Raw genomic sequence first — 22,280 nt, forward strand, 5'->3', positions numbered from 1 at the left:
AACTGAGAGATATATGCCCTACATGTGCTTCGCCTATAGGCCGTATTCATTGTAGAGGAATGGAGACTCTGATAGAATCAGTCTTTCTACCATGCATAAATGCTAAGCTTGGTTGTGCCGAGAAGGTCCCTTTTCAGAAAGAATCAACCCATAAGAAAGAATGCAGCTTCTCTTTTTTTTCTTTTTTTGGTAAAATGCAGCTTCTCTCTTTGCTCCTGCCATGTACAAGACTGCAACTGCACTGGTGTTCATACACTGATCTCTATGATCAACAATTGAAAACAAAAATTTGTGGGCCGATGCTGCCACATGTCGTGTTGTAAGTGGATTGATTAGCTGTACAAATTGCTTTTGATTTTTATCTTCATCCAATAATTCAAGTGTATTTTTTATATAATAAGACTATTTTAAAAATAATAAAATTTATATCAAAATTCAATATTTTTTCTTATCTATAAATAGAGACCACTCTCATTTCATTTGGATACAGAAAAATGTTATTTTCCCTATAATCAACTATTTTAGTTTTTTTAACCTTTTTTGTTAATAAAACTTTTATTAATATTAATTTTGATATTATTTAAAAATAAGCTTAGTATAATAATTTAAAATAAATATTATTAAATTTATTTTGTTTTAGTTTTTAAATTAATTATTAATATGTAATTGGTATGTTTTAAAAAATAAAAATATGAATTAAAAGTTGTAGAGTAAGTTGTTGAATTTTTTAAAACAAAACAGTTGTAGAGGTTTAGAATAAAGTGGGTGTTGAATAAATGTTGTGGAAGATAAATAATATGATGTGGAATGTTAAAAGGAGAAAATGAAAGTGTTGAAAATGAAAAGGGCGTTGAAACCATTTTCGTTGCGTTGAAGATACTTTCTAGAAATATTTACTTTCAAAGACACATTTCATGTTTTCAATTACCCAATAAGACACTTTGGACTTTGAGAGCACTTTCCCCTGTTAAATTGACCTATCTACCCCTCAACTTTAACAAGTGTATTTTATGTAAAGAGACAATTTGCAATTACACCAAACTGAATAGTAACTAACCGTATGTCGTTGTTGGATTTTTAGAACTAGACAAAACTGATTGAAAAAAGGAATATTCCTTTTCTTTATTTCAATTTGACAAAAAGCTAAATCTCTAAATCTGCAAACTTTCATAATCGAGACTCTTCCGTTGCTGGATTTTCTGTCTACAGAAAAGCTTCTGCCACTAGATTTTCTATCTACTGAAACTCTTCCGTTTTTTTATTGGAAAGCAACTACATTCTTCTCGCTTGTGTTCTCCACCTTAACGACAACTCTCTTTATTTTGTTTATACGATTTGCAAAGAACAAAAAATACCACCATAAGAACAAAACACCTGTTACACCCATTCTCGATTTCCCACTCCAAAACCCCCCTTGCATCTCTCCACCACCACTTCGCAACTCGTCTGACCACATCTCATCGTCCAACCACAGAACACCCGTCCACACATCGACTGACCACACCCCACTCTGGAACCCTCTTACATCTCTCCAACGCCACTTCACAACTCGTCTGACCACATCTCATCGCCTAACCACACAACACCCGTCCACACATCGAGTGACGGTGCCCACTCTGGAACCCCTACATCTCTCTACCACCACTTCACAACTCGTCTGACCACATCTTATCGCCCAACCACACAACACCCATCCACACATCGAGTGACCACACACCTTCCATCCACTCATCACCTGACCACAATACTCCCGTCCAACCAGCGTCTGATCATATATCTGCTAACCAAACTTCGTCTGACCATATCTCTTCTGAGCACGACTCACCTACTTTCTCAACTTTCGAAACCCATTAATTACACCTTAAAGGCATGCTTCTTTGTAACCGTTAGATCTCATGTCTTTAAATTGATCCAACGCCCACAAACCATTCACATAAACCTATATACCTACTTTCTGGTTTATAACTTTATTATTAAATTCAACTAGACACCAACTAAATTTCATTACGGTTGCCTCTTTAAAAACATTATTTTTCTGAGCCAAAAGCAAGGTTATTTTCGTCATGAATAAAACAGCTGTCACAGTAAAATGTGTCAAAACAACATTGTGTCTCCTAGTGCAAAGATAACCATAAAGTGTCTTTTTATGTAAGTCTCTCAAAAAAAAATTGCTCAAAAAAAAAAGAGAATTAAAATATTGAAACATCCCGCCTCTTTGAAGAGGGCTTATGCATGCTTCTTTGTAACCGTTAGATCTCATGTCTTTAAATTGATCCAACGCCCACAAACCATTCACATAAACCTATATACCTACTTTCTGGTTTATAACTTTATTATTAAATTCAACTAGACACCAACTAAATTTCATTACGGTTGCCTCTTTAAAAACATTATTTTTCTGAGCCAAAAACAAGATTATTTTTGTCATGAATAAAACAGCTGTCACAGTAAAATGTGTCAAAACAACATTGTGTCTCTCAGTGCAAAGATAACCATAAAGTGTCTTTTTATGTAAGTGTCTCTAGTTTCTAACATCATCTGTTAGAAACTACATGTTTTAATATTTGCGTTGTCCGTCCTGAGCATAAGCTATATAAGCATGTTTCCGACTTTCATTAACTTATTAATATTTCTGGCCACTTTTTTACCGAAAAATTTAGTAACTCAGTTGGTTAATAGCTTGCATAAGCCCTCTTCAAAGAGGCGGGATGTTTCAATATTTTAATTCTCTTTTTTTTTTGAGCAATTTTTTTTTTGAGCAACAATATTTTAATTCTCTTTCTGAGCTTTTTGTCTTTTAAACTTATACGTGTTAATATTTTTGACCGGACATTGGTCTATTACATAATGTGTGGTTGATTATAGTTAATTATTAGAATACTGATACACTTTAAACATAATGTGACTAATGTAATGTCAACACCATAGAGAATAGTGAACATACCTAACAAGCGATGGACGAACTGAAGAAAACTAGCCCCCTGAAGATGGTAGACGGAGGACCTATCGAGTCTAATACATACATAAGTTAATTGTTAAATAAACAGATCAATTGTAGCACACCCGTTAATTGCTTGACGTCCGGGTTTGACTCCTGGCAGTGGAAATATTTTTTATTCTATACCATTTAATCCTAAAGGGAAATTTTGATCGCCAGTGGCAGACTTAAAAATCCATATTGTTAAAATAATTTGGAGAATTTTGCAGCAGGTTGCCTAAATACCAAAGATATTAATAATATAAAGAGATTAGCAGATTCTTCACTATTTTCTTTACTTTACATCTAAATTTTTAAACAAGAACCAATCTGTATTTTTTTAGTGGAAACCCAAACATAAGAGAGCGATGCTTCTACCTGATCTGGAGGTTGTATACACACACTTGACACACAAACAAAGTCAGATCATTCATTCATCAAGATAAATCTCATTACCAACAAATCCAAGAAAAATTAAGAAACACCCTTGTTAACTGGTAATCACCCCAAGAAGAATCGTTGAAGAAACAGAAGTGTCATCGTTTTGTCTGATCCATGGCTTCTTCATCCTAATGCTCCATCAAGGCCGCTTCGGTTTCTGACAAAGGAGCTGCAAAAGTAAAACAATTAGAACCTAGATGCTGTTATATTTGAGATCTACGCATTAGTTTTTACAGAGCGGATATTTCTTAATGTGTTCAAAGTATTTAGAAACTAAACCGCCCTCAAACATAACGGTACTAAGGTCATGTAAACACCAAAGAGGATAATGAAGGTACCTAGCAAGTCTTCGTAGGCATCTGATAATAGGGACGAGTCCATTAGTAAAGGTGGTGAAAACACTTGATCTTCAACGTCGTAAAACGATTGTTGCGGATCAGAAGCTACACTGTTTGATCCAGCAACTGAGAGAAACCCATTCCCGTTATCGTAATCTTTGAAGGAATCTAGATCATCAAACGTGTCGGGTATGTCGCTGTACTTGCTTGGCGCGAGGCTATGGGGAACATTGTGTTCAAGAAAGGAAGGCTCGCTCAGAGAGGTCTGTAACCTTGACCCTCTGAGAGGCAGGCCTTTGGTTTCTGATGGAAATCGGGAAAAGCCAGCTCCTGAAAGAGGTACGAAGTAATGCTCGGAGCCTTCATCGGATTGACTGTCCCGTGATGATCCTGCTGAAGATGGAATCAATAAAGCCGCTTCTCTAACAGATTTCTTCAGGTTCTGGACAAATGAGCTGTTGGTATCTGAAACCAAAATTTTACAAAGATCTCAGTGAATTGGCATATCATAATTCAAAAAATAAAATAAAATTATAAGTATCTTTATACAGAAGGTATGCAACAAACCAGTCGGCAAGTTGTCTGCTCGAGTATTTGACAATGGTTGGTCCGTAGTGTTCTTCTCAGACAAGCTTTCCATTTTGTTGATCTGAGAAGCCATTTGATGTCGCTTTTGTCCATTTCCGCCTTTACCAGAAGAAGTAGGAGCGGAGCTAAATAATTGTGGAAGCTTTAACGTAGGGCTAGCTGAGACCTTCTCAATCTGAACATTAGACATTGTCGATGTCAGCCCAGCAACATCATCGGATACACCTTCCTGTGCAACAGGGGGAAAAGTTACAATGAGCGCCTCTGTCAAATATGCATCGGAAGAGAATAAAAGCTAACTCATCAAACTGTTACTATAATTATCCCACTCACCTGAGATTGTAGAAGTGAAGCTGTTTGCCCGTTACTTCTCGTAGCTGGAGGTAAGGTTGGGGGAAGACTATTAACCTTCTCCGTACATTCTAATATGGATTTCTGTATGGCTGGAGAAACTTCCTTTAATTGGTTGATGAGTACCTGCATATAGTGTGCCATCACCAGTATGAACATAGTAGAGAAGCTGAACAGAATATTTTTGTAGGCTGCTCAAAAATATCCTATAAAATAGTATGGTAATTAAACATGTAATTCTCTAAATACTTCTGATACTCTCCCAAGAGAAGCTGAATAGAATATTCACAAACATTAATGGAACTCCGGATATCACCAATCAAACATACTGCCGTTTACAAATATTACAGAATAGCAAAAAGAGGCAGACTTGTTAGTTTCTTTAGTTACTGAACGGATGCCGTCTACAAGCTATGTTTCCATGAAAATTTCCATCAAGTCCCTTAACAAAAGCATCTTATGTTTCTAATATGTGCATTTGAAACAAAAAGCAACATATTTACCTGAAAGCTAGCTAAATGTTGTTGATGTTCAGCCAAAGTTGCAGCCAATGATTCAACATGCCCACTTGTACCACCATCATTTGCAGTCCGCAAAATATCTGGACCATCCCCGTCATTTGCTTTAGCCTAAACATGTAAAAGATGAAAGATAAGTAACAAAGTCATGGAACTGAATTCCTCACAGAAAAAAAGAGTGGAGCATTAAGCAATGAAGGAAGCGCATAATAGCCAGAATGGTTAAAAGTACTTCAGTGAAACCCCATAACGAGATAGGAAAAGACATACCAGCTGAAGAGACTGTTTATGAATACGCTGTAATGCGTGTGTCCAGCGCCTTATGATTTCCGCTACATCAACTGTCTGGTTATTCCTTCCACCTCTATCATCTACTCGAGAGAGTGTTTCATCACTTGCTTGTGAGTTGGTTTCGAAACTGTCTACTAGAGAATGCTCATGCATGTTTGCGTACGATCCATCACTTAGTTCTTTGTCGTCTGCTAGTGACGCTGAATCATCTGAATGTGCAGAGAGTAATTCTGCACGAGAAACTTGAGAACTCTGATCCATCGCTGCAAGTAGGGCCGATCCTGAAATTCGGTATCTACAGATCAAAAGAAACCAGACGTCACGTCAGTATATTGGTATGTAGAATTCAGACCGTGTGTTTTATAAGAGGCCAGTTACCTATGCTCCCTGTGAGCTATCAAATCCTCAATGGGACCAGACGCAAGAACTTCATGCTGACCTGAACATAATGACAAACATCAAATTTGTACCCTATATAACTCTTGCACAATACTACATTTCAGTACCTTTTCTCAGTATTTAACTCCTAAGAATAAATAGAACAGCATAAAACCTTACCTTTACGAGCCATTATAGAATCCCATAACCGAGTGGACTTTGAAACTAGATGAGAATTCAGACTGGAGCTAGAAACAAGGTCATCCCACACTTCTCCTTCCTGCTTTACTTTGTTTCTTAAGTCGTTAAGTTTTTCGAGTTCCTGCTGCAGATATGCCTTATACCAACAAAACAGAAAATGAAATGAATGAATAAATTAACCACTATCATCAAGCAAAAAGCAATTCAGTCCCTCTCACCAAAAAAAGAACATGTATAACCTCCTACCTCTTCAGCACATAGACCACGGAACTCTGCAGTCATCTCATGGGCTAAATTAGACCACATGGCCTGTCTCTGAACAGCAGTTTCTGCGTCTTTAAGAAATCGACGGCGCTCAACCGCTATACGGGCCTGCAAACATAGAAACGAGCATTTATCTACATCATCCCGCTCACTACTCAAAAGGTTCTACATAGACCAGTGTAAAGTACAACACACAATCTTGAAGAGAAACAATATGGATACTACCTTGGTTACAGGAAGCAAAGTAGCTGCATGTGAGAAGGACACGTCTGTAAGAGAAGAAGGCAGAGGATTAGAAGCCACATCAGCAGGAAAAGTCCGTCTATGAACTTCTCTTAAAGCATGCAGTGAGAGTTGCCATAAAAGCTCCACAAATCTGCAATCAAAAACAAAAGGTTCCACATTTACACACACCATACAATCATCTAATGCTGCACAATATAAATGACGTAAACATCAACCTAGGTCCACAACAAGTAGCAAGCGATGAAACCCTCGAGTTACTCCTTGGTAATGCTCCTTGTGACTCGAGCTCGCTTATAATCCCTTGAACAACCTTCAGAAACTAATAATTAAACCTTTGCTCCTATACAAAACTCGCAGTATTCAGATTTACCTTGCGGAAATCGCGAGACTGAGCCGAATCGAAAATTGGCCAGACCTTATCGAAATCCTGAGAGATCGAGAAATCTGTTAGTGATTTTCGAAACCGATTTGGAGAGAGAGAGAGAGGCAGGTGGAGAGGAAGCGTACCTTTGAAGACTGAGCGGGTCCTCGGAGAGAAGAGAGGATGAAGTAGAGAAGCTGTTCTCCCAGCTTCGGGTTTGAATGGCGGAATAACCCGACCCGAGGAGTGCCGTTGGAGGATCCGAGTCCGATCACGTTCGGATCCAAACCTAAGAGTAAGCAGTTGGTGTACATTGCACTCTCGAGCTCGAGTTCTCTCTCCTTCTCTCTGTCCATTGTCATCACCGTCGTCTCCGATCTTCCTCTCTCCTCTTTTTTTTTTTTGATTTTTTTTTACCCTTTTAAATTGAATCTCGATCGAAATGTGTTCTTTCCGGCGACTTTTTAAAAATGAATCCCTCAACTTCAATAATTTATGGAATGTGTCCCTAGTTTCTTGTAGAGTTTAAACAGAGCAAATAAAGTATTTTAAAATTTTAAAATAAAATGAAAATAGGAAATCAGAATTGTATTTTAACTTTTTTTAAGAATGAATTTTCACCCTGAATGATCATTAGAAAGACTAATTATATTCGTATATAGTTTAATAATGAATTTATGTATGAATTAAATCATGATATTTTAAAATATTTTTATTAACAAGTTGAGAAAATCAGATAATCAATGATAAATTACATTTTACTTTGGATATTATCATTCATACAAAAATAGAACCAAACTCAAATTAAAATATGGATTGTATATCTACTGATTTCTGATTTGAAACAGTATACTATAATTTGTTAATTTAATTATATATAAAATGATACTATAAATATGTGATATGTGAAAATCACATATAAGTGACAAGTATATGAATGTTCAATTTTCATTTTATAGGCCATAAAATATTGTATTCATACATAAAATAGAAATCTTAAAAAATAAGATAACTATTTTTTTTGTAAATTTTCGGGTTCATTAAAATCATGCCCAATAGGACAGTACATTGGTATCACTACAAAAAGCTCATGATACAAATAAAATAAATCTCAGATCATGAACCGGTAATGAGTTCGGTGTCCATCCACGCATTAGCTTCTAAGGCATTTCAATACATGCGTCCTCCCACGTGTTCATCATGTCAGAAGCAACACCTAAGATCGTCAGAAAGCTTCTACCACCATGGACTTCCAGACTTGCCTCCTATCATTATTGTCTCTTTTCACGGGATTTCGTTGACACCAATGAAGGATGCCTTCCACTTCAACCGCGCCTATTTGATTAGAAAACCTTTTTCACCAGAATTAAAACAGAGGAATTGAGAGTTAAATTGAAGCAAAATCATTTCTCGGGCTTTATACAACACCAACTCTTGTTATTTACTCCAAAACTGGCCGAGAGAATTCATCAAATCCAATATAATCTCAGTTAGAGATGTTTTATTTACGCCATAGCTGACAAATAAACATGGAAGGCTGGTTCTCCTACATATAAATTAAACTGAATACAATTGAAAAAAAAAAAGAACTGAACCAAATAAATAACGGGATTAGAATGAAGATCTAGTGGAAAACTGATTATTTCAATCTCCGACGAATATAAAGTTAAAGACTTGAAGATCAGCTTTTAAGAGAGATTGAGAAACACTAAAAAAAACTGTCCATGCGAAACTGAAAATCGCTTAACGTAAAGAATAAAATCGATCTAGAGATCAAAATATTATTTTACAGCAAAATAAAGTTTCTTTTCTTCTAGAAAATTCATCTTCTGCTACACCAAAGCACAGGTTCTGTACTTGGCTAGCTATTCGCAATCGGCTCACTACGGGAGATAGGATGGTCGCCTGGAACGCTGGGATTGATGGGACCTGTGTTCTATGTATGCAGCAGCTGGAAACGAGAAACCATCTATTTTTTGGCTGCGATTACTCCTCATCACTATGGTACAAGCTGATGAATGTTTTTATGGGAAATGGTTACTCAGAAGAGTGGATGGATGTCGTACGCTTCATACAGAAACCAAACCTGGATCGAACCAGAAGCTTCCTTGTTCGTTACGTTTTTCAAGCTACAATCTACATGATTTGGCGTGAAAGAAACTGCCGCAGGCATGGTGAGAGGCCGCGATCTCCTGCAGTTCTCTTTGCCATGATTGACAGACTGGTCAAGAACAGAATTATGTCCATTCGAGCACAAGACAGGAGACTTGATTGTGCTTTCCAACTTTGGATTGGAGCTATACAAGCTTGATTCTTTATTAGGTTTTCTGTTTGCAATTTTAATATGCTAAAGTGGCTCTTGCTGTAAAAAAGTACATTTTTTATTTGAATCAAATTTAACATTTTATTCAAAAAAAAAAAAAAAAAAAAAAAAAAAAAATTCATCTTCTGCTAAAGATAGAGATGAAAGAACACAAGAGAATTCTCTCTTTCTAAGGAGAGGTGAGAGAGAACCTATAAAATAACTATTTAAAATTGTATCTATTGTGTTAGAAAACATAACATATTTCAATGATAAGTTGTATTGTGGTATATTTTTAAACATATTTCGATAATGCTACGGAAGTACGGATTTGATAGAAAAATGATTTCAGGCCGCTACATTACTCAAAAACATATATAAAATGTACAACTAATATGGATCGTTGAAAACCCTTTCTCAAGAAAATAAAACTAATATGGATCGTTTGACAATAAAATAGAGTCATGGTTATAACATGATATAATATAGAGTTATGGGTAATAACGTGGATATAAAAGACTAGAGTACTCGTTTTGTAAACTATTTTGGAATTAATCCTGTCGACAGGACAATTAAAAATCATAGGCATTTTTCAAAAACAAAGACGGGCCTATGCTAATGTGCACCTACGAACAATCGTCTACACGTCCAGTGGTATAAAAACATATTTTTCGAATTGAAACGATCTAACATTATGATTATTTTAAGAATTGCAGTTTTTATGATGCTTTTGCAAATTAAAGTAGTGAGCTGATATAGTTATACGACAATAGTACATGTTATATGTTATTGGATTTAGTAATAATGCCAATGGTAAAATAAGATATTTTTGTATTGGTACAACAGAAGAAGCTGGTGGTGGGTTTCAATAGACAATGTACGTAATTTGTTGCTATTAAAATTCATCATCGGTCCAACGGTCGGTTTTTAGGATTTTTGTGGTATATTTACATATTGGATCCGTATTATTCTTTGAATTTGAACAAAAGCAACACACTTGTAGGACCATTGCTTGAATTTTCATTGTCGTGAGTGTTTTAAAAAACATTATCGTGAATGTTCTTCCTATATACGCCAACAAATAGATAATGTATTAGATTAAACAACAAATATGGCGCACTATATTAACTATGATAATTATATATACTAGTTCTAGTTTATAAATATATATGTATATACACTAATAACAATGCTGTTGAATTTGCATTCAGCCTATATAACTATGTCGAATTCGATGACACGTTAGCGTTTAACCGGAATTCAACACGTAATAGATATATAGACGAATTTGATGGTGAATTATTTGAAAAACGTTGATTAAATAGATCAAAACACGATTACAAAAAAATAAGCGAAGATTTTATGCGGTAAAACAAGGCGAATAGTGAAAATTCTAATCTTATAATGAAAAGTGTAGAAGTTTGTGAATATATTTTCTCGGTCATCTATCTCTTTATAGTTGATCCTCTCTTTTTTTCAAATCGGTGTAACTTCATACCATCTTTTGGTTAAAATGGATAGATTTCATTATCTAATGGATCTTATCGAAGGATATAATCTATCTCTAACCGTATGTCAAAAATTATCTCTATTTATTTTTACTAACATGAGATATTATAGGTAAGGGCTTATACTAATTCACAAAGGAAAGTTTAACTCATAAAAAGATTTTGTCTACCAATATATTCAAATGAACTGTAAGCAATGAATTCATATCCGTGTGACCACATGATAAAGTGCAGTGAGGTGTCTTCGCAATCCATAACTCTTATGCCATTATACTACTAGCACTTGTTTTTTTAGAAAAAAATGTTTAAAATAGAATTCCACGATTACAAAGAATATGAAATCGGTAAATAGAAACTTATAACGTCGGGAGATATTTCTAGGTTATGAAAGCGGTTGTAAAGACAGTTTGCTAAGAAAACTTTAGTTCCTCTATATTCTCATGTTCTATATGACGGTGAATGCTTCTTGACGACTTCTTTATGTAGTTATACTACTTCTGTTTTCATATTACAATTTCAAATGTGTTAAGATTGTTTTAATCGTCTGCTAGAATTTGATCTGCACATCCGTGCAGATATTTATTTTATTTTATAAATGTATAATTTTGATATTTCATAAATATTTAAAATTTACAATTTACATTTTAGTGTTATATATGGTGTAACTCTATAGTATTTATGTTTAAGTTTCTTTTTCAAAATTATTAATATATAATGATATGTTTTATGCATTTTAATTTGTTATTAACTGTTATTACATACAATAAATTTTTCAAATTTATTTAGTTTTACTTTCGAAATAATATTTTTTTAGGATAATTTATGTTTCTATGATGTGTTAAAAATTTTTTTAGTATTTTTGGGGATTTTAAATTAAATACATTTTTCTATTTAAAAATCTCCATATTATTTTAATAAATTTTATACATATTAACATCTATCATATTATTTTAGTAAATTTTATCTATATGTGATATTTTTGGATGTTATGGTATTAAGTTTTATGATTTTTATATTAAATTAAGATTTCAAAATATTATATTACTTTTGATTTTTACAACATATTTTTTTTTTTGTATTGCATTTCAAAAATTATACTTAAGCATCTATGACAATGATTGTAAATAACAATGATTATTTTTTATTTATATTTGCACCAATTTAGTTTCAATATAAGTAAAAAAAACACAAATAATAATAATACATAAAATTGTATGTATATATTACATTCATTCCACGGCAAGGCGAAAATCTTAATCTAGCAATTTGTATAGTGAAATAAGGAGCCTTGTTAAACGTTCAAATGAAATGGGGTGTAATAGAAGTTGTGAAATGATATATTAATTAATTATGTTAAGCATAAATGTAGGAGTGAGATTGCTTATAACTTGTAACTATAAAAGTAAATCAAGGGCAAGATATTATAAATAATTTTGTTTTAATAATTTAGATAAATAGTGTATGTTTATATTTAGTCACAACATGTTCAATAGATCTAAATCTAAAACATACCATGGTAAATTTCAAATAGGACTCTAAACTAATAGATTAGATTACCGTAAACCTAACCATGTATTCTATTTATGTCGAGATAATAGACTTGGCCAGAAAAGCAAAAAAAAGAAGGTAAAAGATGGATAGGATTTTGAATATAGTTCTTCTTCTTACACTACTTTTTTTTATTTTACTTTTAGGTATCATAACTTCACAACCACCAGTTTATGAATAATGTACAGTGTAACTTAGAAGCAAACCAAGGACACACGTAGTCAATATTATCAAATATGAGTTAGACGAAAAGAGAGAAGAAATATATTGCTTCAGTTTAGTTAATATATTAGAGCTAGTCGACTGAAAGTTAGTAACTAGATGATACATCCAAATCTGACATGGTTATATTTGGGCTTGTCTTATCACTTTTGTCCAGAAAAAGAATGTCCGGCTGGAGGAAAGCCCAGCTGACACTTTGAATTAACAGGCCGTCTCAAGAAGACCATAGATGAGAGAATCAAAGATTGAGTGTGAACCGGGGGATTGCATATTATCAATTCGTGGATGGGAAGAATAACAAGTGTGAATTGATCAAGCGAAACAATAAGAAGAGGAAGAAAACAACAAATTGGCTTCGGAGTCCAAAAAAGTATTTCAACAAAACATCTGAAAAGGCCCAAAAAAAAAAAAAAGGGTTAGGAACTGAAAATCATGTGACGAAAGCGGAAAGTGAAACCAACATCGACCAACAACCCCCTTCTTGTAGTAGTTGAGTTGAGCTTCTTCTTCTTCTACACCTAAATCCTCATTCCTCCAAGGTTCATGATTTCTCCCACTCAGATCTCATTTTGGTTTTTTTTTCCTTCCTTGTGATCCTAGTATTAACTCCACTGAGATTGTTCGGTAATCCGTTTAATTTTCGCTTCTATTTGGAACCAATAGATTCTTCTACTCGACTTCGATCTCTCTATTTGCTTAGATCACTGAGATTCTCACTTCATGCAAATGATTAGATTTTGATTTCCAGTTTCTCTGATGATATTTTTTCACTAGAAATTCGATTGTTTCAGTACAAAACCTTTGCATGCTGACTAACGTTTTCTTTTGTGTGTGTGGAAGTTGAGCTTTTGAGTGTAAGATGGGATCTGGTGAATGGCACGTAGAGAAAAGGTCTACTCTAAGGAATGATTCGTTTGTTAAGGAGTCCGGTTCAGCTCCAGAGACTGGTTGCCTCTCCATCGTCGTCCTTGGCGCCTCAGGTGATCTTGCCAAGAAGAAGACTTTTCCTGCCCTTTTCAACCTTTACCGCCAGGGGTTTCTCAACCCTGATGAAGTTCACATCTTTGGGTATGCCAGGACTAAGCTCTCCGATGAGGAGCTTCGAGATCGGATCCGTGGGTGAGTGGATGCCTTTTCCATTGTTTTCTCCTCCTCCTCAACAGTTATTGAATCAACTTTTTTTATATGCAGATACCTTGTTGATCAGAAGAACGCAGATGCCTTGTCAAAGTTTCTACAGCTGGTTAGTTCATTTCTTTTTGGGGTCTGTTAATTGATTGATCATTTTTTCTCGGTACTGAAAAGTATGAGTATGTAGATCAAGTATGTGAGTGGCCCTTATGATTCTGAGGAGGGGTTCCAGAGATTAGACAGGGCCATTTCGGAGCACGAAATCTCCAAAAGGAGTTCTGAAGGATCCTCCAGGAGGCTTTTTTACCTTGCACTTCCACCGTCTGTTTATCCTTCTGTGTGCAAGATGATCAAGACATGCTGCATGAACAAATGTAGTGTTCCCTTTCAGCTCTACAGTTTCTTTCTCATGTTGTTTGGCATTTTCATGAATTTTTTGTATTTGCAGCTGACCTTGGTGGATGGACACGGATTGTTGTTGAGAAGCCATTTGGAAAGGACCTGGACTCTGCTGAGCAACTCAGTTCTCAGATTGGAGAGTTGTTTGATGAATCGCAGATTTACCGTATTGATCATTATCTTGGCAAGGAATTGGTCCAAAACATGGTAAGTAACATGCTTAGAGTCTAGTGCTTTGGACAGTCAGTAACCATTGCCATCACTTGTACAGTTGGTCCTCCGGTTTGCCAATCGCTTTTTCCTGCCACTTTGGAACCGTGACAATATCGAGAACGTTCAGGTGAGAGCTATGACAGAAATTGTTAGACTGTTATTTAGAGTTAAACGCACATTATGTTGAAATGCTTTTCTTGCAGATTGTTTTCAGGGAAGATTTTGGAACTGAAGGGCGTGGTGGATATTTTGATGAATACGGGTACTTTCTTTAGTCTCTTCTTGTTCTGTTATATAGGATCTGTGACTGATGAAATGTACACTTCCTATTTCACAGAATCATCCGTGATATTATTCAAAACCATCTTCTCCAGGCAAGTGTATCTGAGATAATTTTCATGATAACGGAACCCTCTATTAAAGCTACCCTTCGAGCTTCTATGTTAGTGCAAATGCTTTCATGTATTTACTAACTTTAGACTCCTGCAGGTTCTTTGCCTTGTTGCCATGGAGAAACCAATATCTCTTAAACCCGAGCACATCCGCGATGAGAAAGTGAAGGTGACTAATTCTTTTTAATACCTAATAGCCATTTTAATGAGCCTTCTTTGCTTCTATTCTCCGGATTAATATGGTTTTGAACATCTTTGTGGAACCTACTTGCATTTTCATCTGCAATCTCAGTCATTTAATTCTAATGAACTTCAGGTGCTTCAATCAGTGGTTCCAATAACAGATGAAGAGGTGGTTCTTGGACAATATGAAGGGTATAGAGATGATCCTACTGTTCCAGACGACTCAAATACTCCAACGTTTGCCACAACAATTCTTCGCATTCACAACGAAAGATGGGAAGGTAACATGTCCCCACTTTACTCATTTAAGTTTTCAATTATCATGGCTGAAGATCTTTTCATTGAATAAATATAATTCATTCATAAGAGTGCATATTAATCAGCACGAAGATGATAAAAATTGTAGGTTTCATCTCATGATCATATTTGTGCCTTTACTCCATTGTGTATGCTCAAAACTAACTCTTCCTTACCTAAAAAAAACAAAATACATTAGTTTAGGTCATGTTATGATTATCCATCAACTATATAAAAGTACATATTTTGTCTTTCAGGTGTACCCTTTATACTGAAGGCTGGAAAAGCGTTGAATTCAAGGAAGGCAGAAATTCGAATTCAGTTCAAGGATGTTCCAGGCGACATATTTAGATGTATTGTTTTACTCGGACATGTTCTTTTAGATGTGGCTTAAGCTCTTCTTATAGCTTCTCCAATTCATATTTATGTGCTGAAACTCTTGTGCATGCAACAGGTCAGAAGCAAGGGAGGAACGAGTTTGTGATACGCCTGCAACCTTCAGAGGCAATGTACATGAAGCTAACTGTAAGTATACGATGAACAAACCAACATAACTTAACTAACTATTGGAAGGAGAGATTCACTCTGACCTATGACTCTCTTGGCTGTGCTTTTGCTACACAGGTTAAGCAACCGGGTCTGGAGATGCAAACCGTGCAAAGTGAACTAGACTTGTCATACGGGCAACGTTATCAAGGTGTCTCGATCCCAGAGGCATACGAGCGCTTAATTCTTGACACGTAAGAAACCATTTCCAGTTGCTTTCTTCTGTTCATCCATATCGCTGTTATATTCAGTTTTTTTTTTCCCATGTTTCTGCAGAATCAAAGGTGATCAACAGCATTTCGTTCGCAGAGACGAACTAAAGGTAGACACATTTCCTTTCTCCACCCTTGAACTGAATCAATCTCAGAGATCTCTCTTGACACAATCAAAACATAGATACAGTTTTAGAAGCTGACTTTGGTGTCAATTTTGATGGTCACAGGTTGCGTGGGAGATCTTTACGCCGTTGCTGCACAGGATTGACAAAGGAGAAGTGAAGTCAATCCCATACAAACCAGGAAGCCGAGGGCCAAAAGAAGCTGATCAGTTACTGGAGAAAGCTGGTTACCTTCAAACTCATGGCTACATCTGGATCCCTCCTACACTATAATCCACACATATATATATATATATATGTATGTATACGGTAAGTAAACAACTAGACATCTCTTTCCCTGAATGGTCTATCTCTGAGTTTGGTCACTGTATGTGAACCTATGTAACTTCTGTTGTTCCCTTTGAGATTTTGTCTTGTGTCTTGCTTTGTTGTATTAAAAACATAATAAGAGTTGTTTTCCTGGTGGAAATTCTATCCCGTTAGTGCATTTTGCCCATTTATACCTGAGATGGGCGCTGACTCCACATGGACGTAAGATTAGCCTTTTCCACAAAAAAAAAAATCATATATTATTAATTTGTAAGTCGTATTAATTAACAAAGCACCTAATTTTACCGAATCCAAAAACCAAACTGAACCTGGAATGATAAAAATGAATTCAAATCTATCTAAATCCTACATAAATACCGAGTGGGATTTATTTTATAATATTTTGAGTTATGGGGTTTATTCAAACCGGATTCGAACTCGAATAGATATAAAAAGAAACCTGAAAATTAGAAACCTGAAAATTTCAAAATTCTGGAAAATATTCATACCAAACCTGAACTTAATCCGAAATAAGTACTAAAAACACTGTAAGATTTTATTGAGTATTTCAAATAAGTATATATTGTATGAGTAATTAACTCAAATACTTATTTAACATACTTGGTATTTGGTGTTTTTCCTTATATAGTCGGGTTTATTGAGTTCGTTGGGTTTTCATTTCGGGTTTATCAGATATGATGTGTTTGTTGTTCTCTAATTTCATTGTCTTTACTCTTTTCACTTGTAGAAAATCACACCAAAACCAAAAAGAATGTGATAAGAGCATTTTTCATTTCACATTTCAATTTTTTTTGTTTTTTGTTGTCTTGTTTCACTAGATGTTTATTTGGTTTTGGGTTTAACTAAGTACAAAACAGTATTTTGGAACCTGAAATCTAACTACGATTTGAAACCCAAAACTATAACGGGTTCAACCGATTTTTGGAAATGTTACTAAACCTGAACCGAATACGAATCAAACTTTTATAATATCCGAATGAAGCTGAAATTCATAAATTTGAAAACCCGATTGAATCCGAACCGAAACTGGTCCCGACTGACTAGCCCTAGCATATATTTTCAGTTTACTCGTAACAAACAGAAATTTTACTAATAATTCCCATTTCTTCTTGAACTCAATTTTTTTTAAAATAGAGTTGCTTGCCATTTAACATTTTACCCCAAAAGAAATTGATTGCTCGGTCTAAGTCAACAAATCCAATAAATTCCCGACTGAAATTGATTCGAACCTGATCCGTGGACGGCCTAGTTAAATTGATTGATGATGAATAGACATGGCCAGGTTTGGCTTCAAAATGGTATATGTTAATGTCAACCTTTTTCGCCAAAATAACGCCCATGCACAAGTTTCTAAATTTTCTCATATAAACAAATATGATTTCTCTTTGGTTAGCTCCACAAGCTAAACTTTTTGAATCAATTTACTAAAACATGGAGTTTAATGTAAAATAAAAAATCATATAACAAACAGAGATTTATTGATGAAAATAAGATGTCTCAAACAAGGTCAATATATAATTCAGAGAGCTCTTTGATTCAATCCAGATTCACAACCCGTAGGATTTCACAAGACGAAAGTATCACAACAAAATCTCACAGCAACAAGTTCTTCCATCCATGCCTGACCAAGATCAACGGTTCAGAGAAAAGAGCATGCTCTGCCCGCCGGGCAAGTAAGCCACATTCGGAGATCTAGCAAGAGTAGCTGCGACCTCCCTCGAAGCCTCAATCCTCCTAAGTTCGATAAGTCCCATACCAGCCTTAGCCGTAGCATCAGAGATCAACTGTGCAGCTTCACTCTCACCTTCAGCTCTTATAACCGCGGCTCTCCTCTCTTGATCAGCCTTCATCACCACAAACTTAGACCGCTCTGCCTCTTGCTGAGCCACTTGTTTCTGCTCAACAGCCTTCGAGAACTCATAACCGTAAGACAAGTGCGTGATTGCAACGTCGTCGAGGACAATGTTGAAGTCTTTGGCACGTTTGATAAGCGATTCACGAACAAGCGCTGAGACGTGAGGACGCTCTGTGAGGAGCTGGTCAGCGTTGAACTGTGCAACTACAGCCTTTAAAACCTCGTTTCCAATCGAAGGAAGAACCTTCTCGTCATACTCTAGACCCAACGTTTGGAATATGTATGGGAGACGCATAACCTTGAGGTATGATGTTAAATATATTAGTTGGTTCTGTTCGGTTAAATAACCGGTTGTATAACTGAACTTAACCAACTAATCTAGTCCACTCCACTAATCTGCTTAACCGGGACTTAACCAACTAATCTAGTCCACTCCACTAATCTGCTTAACCGGGACTTAACCAACTAATCTAGTCCACTCCACTAATCAGCTTAACCGGGACTTAACCAACTAGTCTACTTCACATAATCTGTTTAACCGAACTTAACCAATTAATCTAGTTCACATACCTCGGGGCGAGAGAGAACACGAAGGGTGAGATTAACCATCTGAAGATCCTTCGTACCGGAGATTGAAGAGAAGGTGTGAGGCTTCGTGCGGATGTCGAAGATGTGAGGCTTCTGGAGAATCGGGATCAGGAAGTGAGTTCCTTCGCCGACGGTTTGATCCATCACTCCTCTGAATCGGTCGAAGATCACAGCTCTCTCTCCGCCGTCTACTGTGTATAGCGACGTGTTCAGCACCGTCGCCGCCGTTCCCAGACCGAAAGCCGCCTTTGCTATATTCGAAAGGAACGAAACCGCCGCTTGTTGGCTTCCCATTTTTATTCCTGAGACGAGAAGATCGAAGAGAGAGAGACGATGAGAGTTTTGTTAGGGTTTATGAGATGGTGATTCGGGAAGCTACGACGGGGAAGGCTTTAATGGGCCAAGTAAATTGCCTAATATCACGAACTGTAGCCCATTCAGATTTCTTCAGAATTTTAATATTTATGATTTTTCTGCTTCTAGACATGTATTATTTGTAGAAGCATAGTAGCCTATTGCTTAAGGTCTAAGGTTTAAATGTTTCTACAGATCTAGTGTGTGAACTCTAAATTATGCAATTTCTTATATATTACAGGAAATCTAGGTTTCAAGTCCTGGAAAATAGCGATTTATTAATGCAGACTATAAAAAAAAAGTTTTGCAAGAAAGCTTTAACATTGTGCAAGTAAATCTGGTACAGGAATGGATCTTCATAGAACGGCTCAGATGATGCAGTTAGACATATATCTTCAGAAGACAGGTAGTATTGTTGGTTGTCGATTGTCTATGTAATCTTTCTCATAAATGTAATGTCATAATAAATCAGCGTTAAAGAAAAAAACATGTATTATTTGACATTTTATTATCATTTTTTAAGCTGAATAACCAAGAAAATCAAATCAATAACAAAACATTTGATCATACTCTTTGAGGACTGTATACAAATGATTGATTGGACTTTAGCTTTATTTGTTTTAAAATCACTAAATTTACCAATCATGTTGTATCTTTATTTTTAAAAGTTAAAAGTTACATCAAGTTTCTATTAATTTTTACTAATCATGCTTTAGTTTTATTTTTAAAGGTACATCAAAAAAATAAAGCAAATTTTTTTCTTATGTATTTTAGGCAAAAGGCATACATCTTTTTTTTATATGATTAGAATCTGTAATTTATATGGTTTCAGTTTTGTATAATTGTCTAAGGTGACTTTGTTTGTTTTGCGTTGGACTGGGTGAGACAAATGAAAAGCTTGTAATTTATATGGTTTCAGTTTTGTATAATTGTCTAAGGTGACTTTGTTTGTTTTGCGTTGACTAAGATGCATGTCTTTGGAACGAAAAAAACTTGTAATGTATTTGTTTTATGAGTTATAGTAGCATGAATATTGACTGTTGTGATTGTAGTTGTTTCATTGTTCAAAGGTATGATGATGGATCAATTGCCTAAACGCATAGTTCAAGAGGGAACTAAAACACAAATTGATAAGCTCAACAATAGTTGCTGAATAATCATCCTTCAGAGCTTGAAGAATTTTATTCGAGTAGAGTACATAGAAGTCTTGAGCAATAAAGAGTGATACACAGCTTTGTTTGTAAGCAGCTGTTGACCGCAAAGATTCATGAGTTGTGGTTCGTGTTTGCTAGGAGGCCTATGAAATTTTCAGTGCAAGAATTCTTTGCACTCACTAGTTTGAAATATGAAGATGAACCCGACTTGGAGATTGATAACTGGATAGATGAAAATGGATTTTGGAGTAAGTTGATCAAGAGAAGATGAAATATATACCTATAAAGAAAATCAAGAAGAAGCATCTGAAAACTTGTAATATGTGGTCTCATGTTGATAGGCTGAAGTTGGTGTATTTTTCTGTGATTTCTGGTATAATTATGACGAAGGACGAAAGGTGTGATTTCAACACAAATACATCAAGATCGTGATGGATTTCAATAAGATGAGAAAGTATCCATGGGGTCTTCACGCATTTGATGAGCTGGTGAGTTCCATTATCAAATCTATGGAAAAAGGGATCATAGCAGCTATGTTATACATAGAATCTCGTAAGCACTTCAGATTTGGTTGATGGAGGCTATCCCAGACATTACGATTCTGTTGGGTTGAAAACTCAAATATGGTATCGCAAGCATGAGATGCAGTAACTGGAAAGGATCTTATAAGGTCTCTTACGAGGATATTAATAGAGTCTGATTTTGGATCCAAAGTAATTTCTGATTCTTTATTAATGTAACTGATTTTCATTATGTTTTCATACATCTCTTTCATTGGGAATTGAAATGTCATTGTTCATGCTGACTTTATACGAGCTGAAAGATATCTTGTGTCCATTCTCCGTTCTCATAATATTTACGACATCATTTGATTTGGACCTTCTTTCACACATTAATACCGATGCATTAGTAGATTTCCAATAAATTTTGCAGAAGCTGTCCGAGCATCATTTTTTTCTAGTTGATGCAGCACATGTATGATTCGCCACATATTTTTTTATGGTGAAATATGTGAATCCTAAATAACCCCTTTGCACGAACGCTTCAGTAGCAGTTGTTGTCTATGCACTGGAATATATCAAAATTTTGTATCTAACTTACAACTTTGTAATTGAAGTATGCTTCATTGCTGAAATTTCGAATGATGCTTTCAATAACAATTTGTTTCGAAACGTTTCATCCTGCTTCACAACTTCCATCAACAAAAATTGAACACTATTTCCTTTGTTTTCTTCTTTCTTACTCAAGTCAACATCATCATATTTATCGCAATCATTCAAGTTACAATTGTCGTTAAAAACTGATTTATGTTTTGGTTTAGATTATAGATTTGAAACTGTTTTATTTTATTTTGGAAGAAAATACCTTTTTGTGAAACAAAGGTTTATGTACAGATATATATATATATATATATATATATATGTATATTTCTTGGTTGGAAAAAAAGATATTTCCTTTTTGATTTAAGTTGTTTTATAAAAATATATAGAAAAAAAAATTAAAATTCGTTATATATGTAAAAACTATATATTTATGGATATTTTGTTTCTATTATTTAGGTAGGTTATGTAAAATTAAAAAAGGAAAATAAAATTTGTAAAATTTCCAAAACTTAAAAAAGAAAAAAGAAATTAAAACCTAATTAAAAATTTACTATATAAAAAGGAAAGAATAATAGTTTAAGTAATCAAAATTATGCATAACTTTTAACTCATTAAGGTTAACTTTGCAATTCGACATTATAAAAATTAACTTGAGAACAAACATATAAAGCTGATTTTTTAAATAATATTATAGTGATGGAAACATTGTATTTATTTTAAAATTTTAATGTGTTTTGTGTGAAAATTTCAAATATACATTTTTAAAATAAAGGTAGTATCTTCTTATCATGGTTCGTTCCTATAGTTTATTTTATGGCTATTTTATATTTTATAAATATTAAGAAAATTTATCTTTACTATATT

General features: G+C 34.9%; 3 protein-coding genes across 4 annotated transcripts; 1 reads left to right on the forward strand and 2 right to left on the reverse strand.

The window, feature by feature from the left end:
- Positions 1-3,220: 3,220 nt before the first annotated feature.
- On the reverse strand, positions 3,221-7,635 carry LOC103850194 (AUGMIN subunit 6). Its single transcript, XM_009126909.3, has 13 exons — positions 7,101-7,635; positions 6,964-7,020; positions 6,809-6,903; positions 6,573-6,723; positions 6,330-6,455; positions 6,063-6,219; positions 5,883-5,943; positions 5,484-5,799; positions 5,199-5,324; positions 4,678-4,821; positions 4,324-4,573; positions 3,757-4,221; positions 3,221-3,587 (listed from the first exon to the last, which is right to left on the reverse strand). The coding sequence occupies exons 1-13, from the start codon at positions 7,314-7,316 to the stop codon at positions 3,547-3,549; spliced, it is 2,205 nt and encodes a 734-aa protein (XP_009125157.2). The 5' UTR covers positions 7,317-7,635; the 3' UTR covers positions 3,221-3,546.
- A 5,189-nt stretch (positions 7,636-12,824) lies between these two features.
- Positions 12,825-16,549, forward strand: LOC103850195 (glucose-6-phosphate 1-dehydrogenase 6, cytoplasmic). 2 transcript variants are annotated; one of them, XM_009126910.3, is made up of 15 exons: positions 12,825-13,073; positions 13,375-13,653; positions 13,726-13,777; positions 13,853-14,039; positions 14,114-14,271; positions 14,336-14,404; positions 14,481-14,539; positions 14,615-14,651; positions 14,767-14,838; positions 14,986-15,133; positions 15,407-15,502; positions 15,604-15,674; positions 15,774-15,889; positions 15,972-16,017; positions 16,138-16,549. In XM_009126910.3, the coding sequence occupies exons 2-15, from the start codon at positions 13,394-13,396 to the stop codon at positions 16,303-16,305; spliced, it is 1,539 nt and encodes a 512-aa protein (XP_009125158.1). In that variant the 5' UTR covers positions 12,825-13,073; positions 13,375-13,393; the 3' UTR covers positions 16,306-16,549. The 2 variants fall into 2 exon arrangements, with proteins under 2 accessions (XP_009125158.1, XP_009125159.1); XM_009126911.3 differs by having other exon boundaries at positions 12,845-13,158.
- Positions 16,550-17,818: 1,269 nt separating this feature from the next.
- Positions 17,819-19,286, reverse strand: LOC103850196 (prohibitin-3, mitochondrial). The gene is made up of 2 exons (XM_009126912.3): positions 18,788-19,286; positions 17,819-18,515 (listed from the first exon to the last, which is right to left on the reverse strand). The coding sequence occupies exons 1-2, from the start codon at positions 19,097-19,099 to the stop codon at positions 17,994-17,996; spliced, it is 834 nt and encodes a 277-aa protein (XP_009125160.2). The 5' UTR covers positions 19,100-19,286; the 3' UTR covers positions 17,819-17,993.
- Between the last annotated feature and the right edge of the window lie 2,994 nt (positions 19,287-22,280).

The sequence above is a fragment of the Brassica rapa genome, chromosome A07 (assembly GCF_000309985.2).
Source record: "Brassica rapa cultivar Chiifu-401-42 chromosome A07, CAAS_Brap_v3.01, whole genome shotgun sequence".
Classification (NCBI taxonomy): Eukaryota; Viridiplantae; Streptophyta; class Magnoliopsida; order Brassicales; family Brassicaceae; genus Brassica; species Brassica rapa.

Bases quoted from the DNA above. Each gene is read 5' to 3' on its own strand.
- LOC103850194 (XM_009126909.3), bottom strand. From the start codon at position 7,316: ATGACAATGGACAGAGAGAAGGAGAGAGAACTCGAGCTCGAGAGTGCA. The intron at 5,325-5,483 runs GTATGTCTTTTC...TTACATGTTTAG, and splicing joins ATAAACAGTCTCTTCAGCTG to GCTAAAGCAAATGACGGGGA. The intron at 4,574-4,677 runs GTGAGTGGGATA...CCTGTTGCACAG, and splicing joins CTTCACTTCTACAATCTCAG to GAAGGTGTATCCGATGATGT.
- LOC103850195 (XM_009126910.3), top strand. From the start codon at position 13,394: ATGGGATCTGGTGAATGGCACGTAGAGAAAAGGTCTACTCTAAGGAAT. The intron at 14,405-14,480 runs GTGAGAGCTATG...CTTTTCTTGCAG, and splicing joins ACAATATCGAGAACGTTCAG to ATTGTTTTCAGGGAAGATTT. The intron at 14,652-14,766 runs GCAAGTGTATCT...AGACTCCTGCAG, and splicing joins TTCAAAACCATCTTCTCCAG to GTTCTTTGCCTTGTTGCCAT.
- LOC103850196 (XM_009126912.3), bottom strand. From the start codon at position 19,099: ATGGGAAGCCAACAAGCGGCGGTTTCGTTCCTTTCGAATATAGCAAAG. The intron at 18,516-18,787 runs GTATGTGAACTA...TCATACCTCAAG, and splicing joins GTGTTCTCTCTCGCCCCGAG to GTTATGCGTCTCCCATACAT.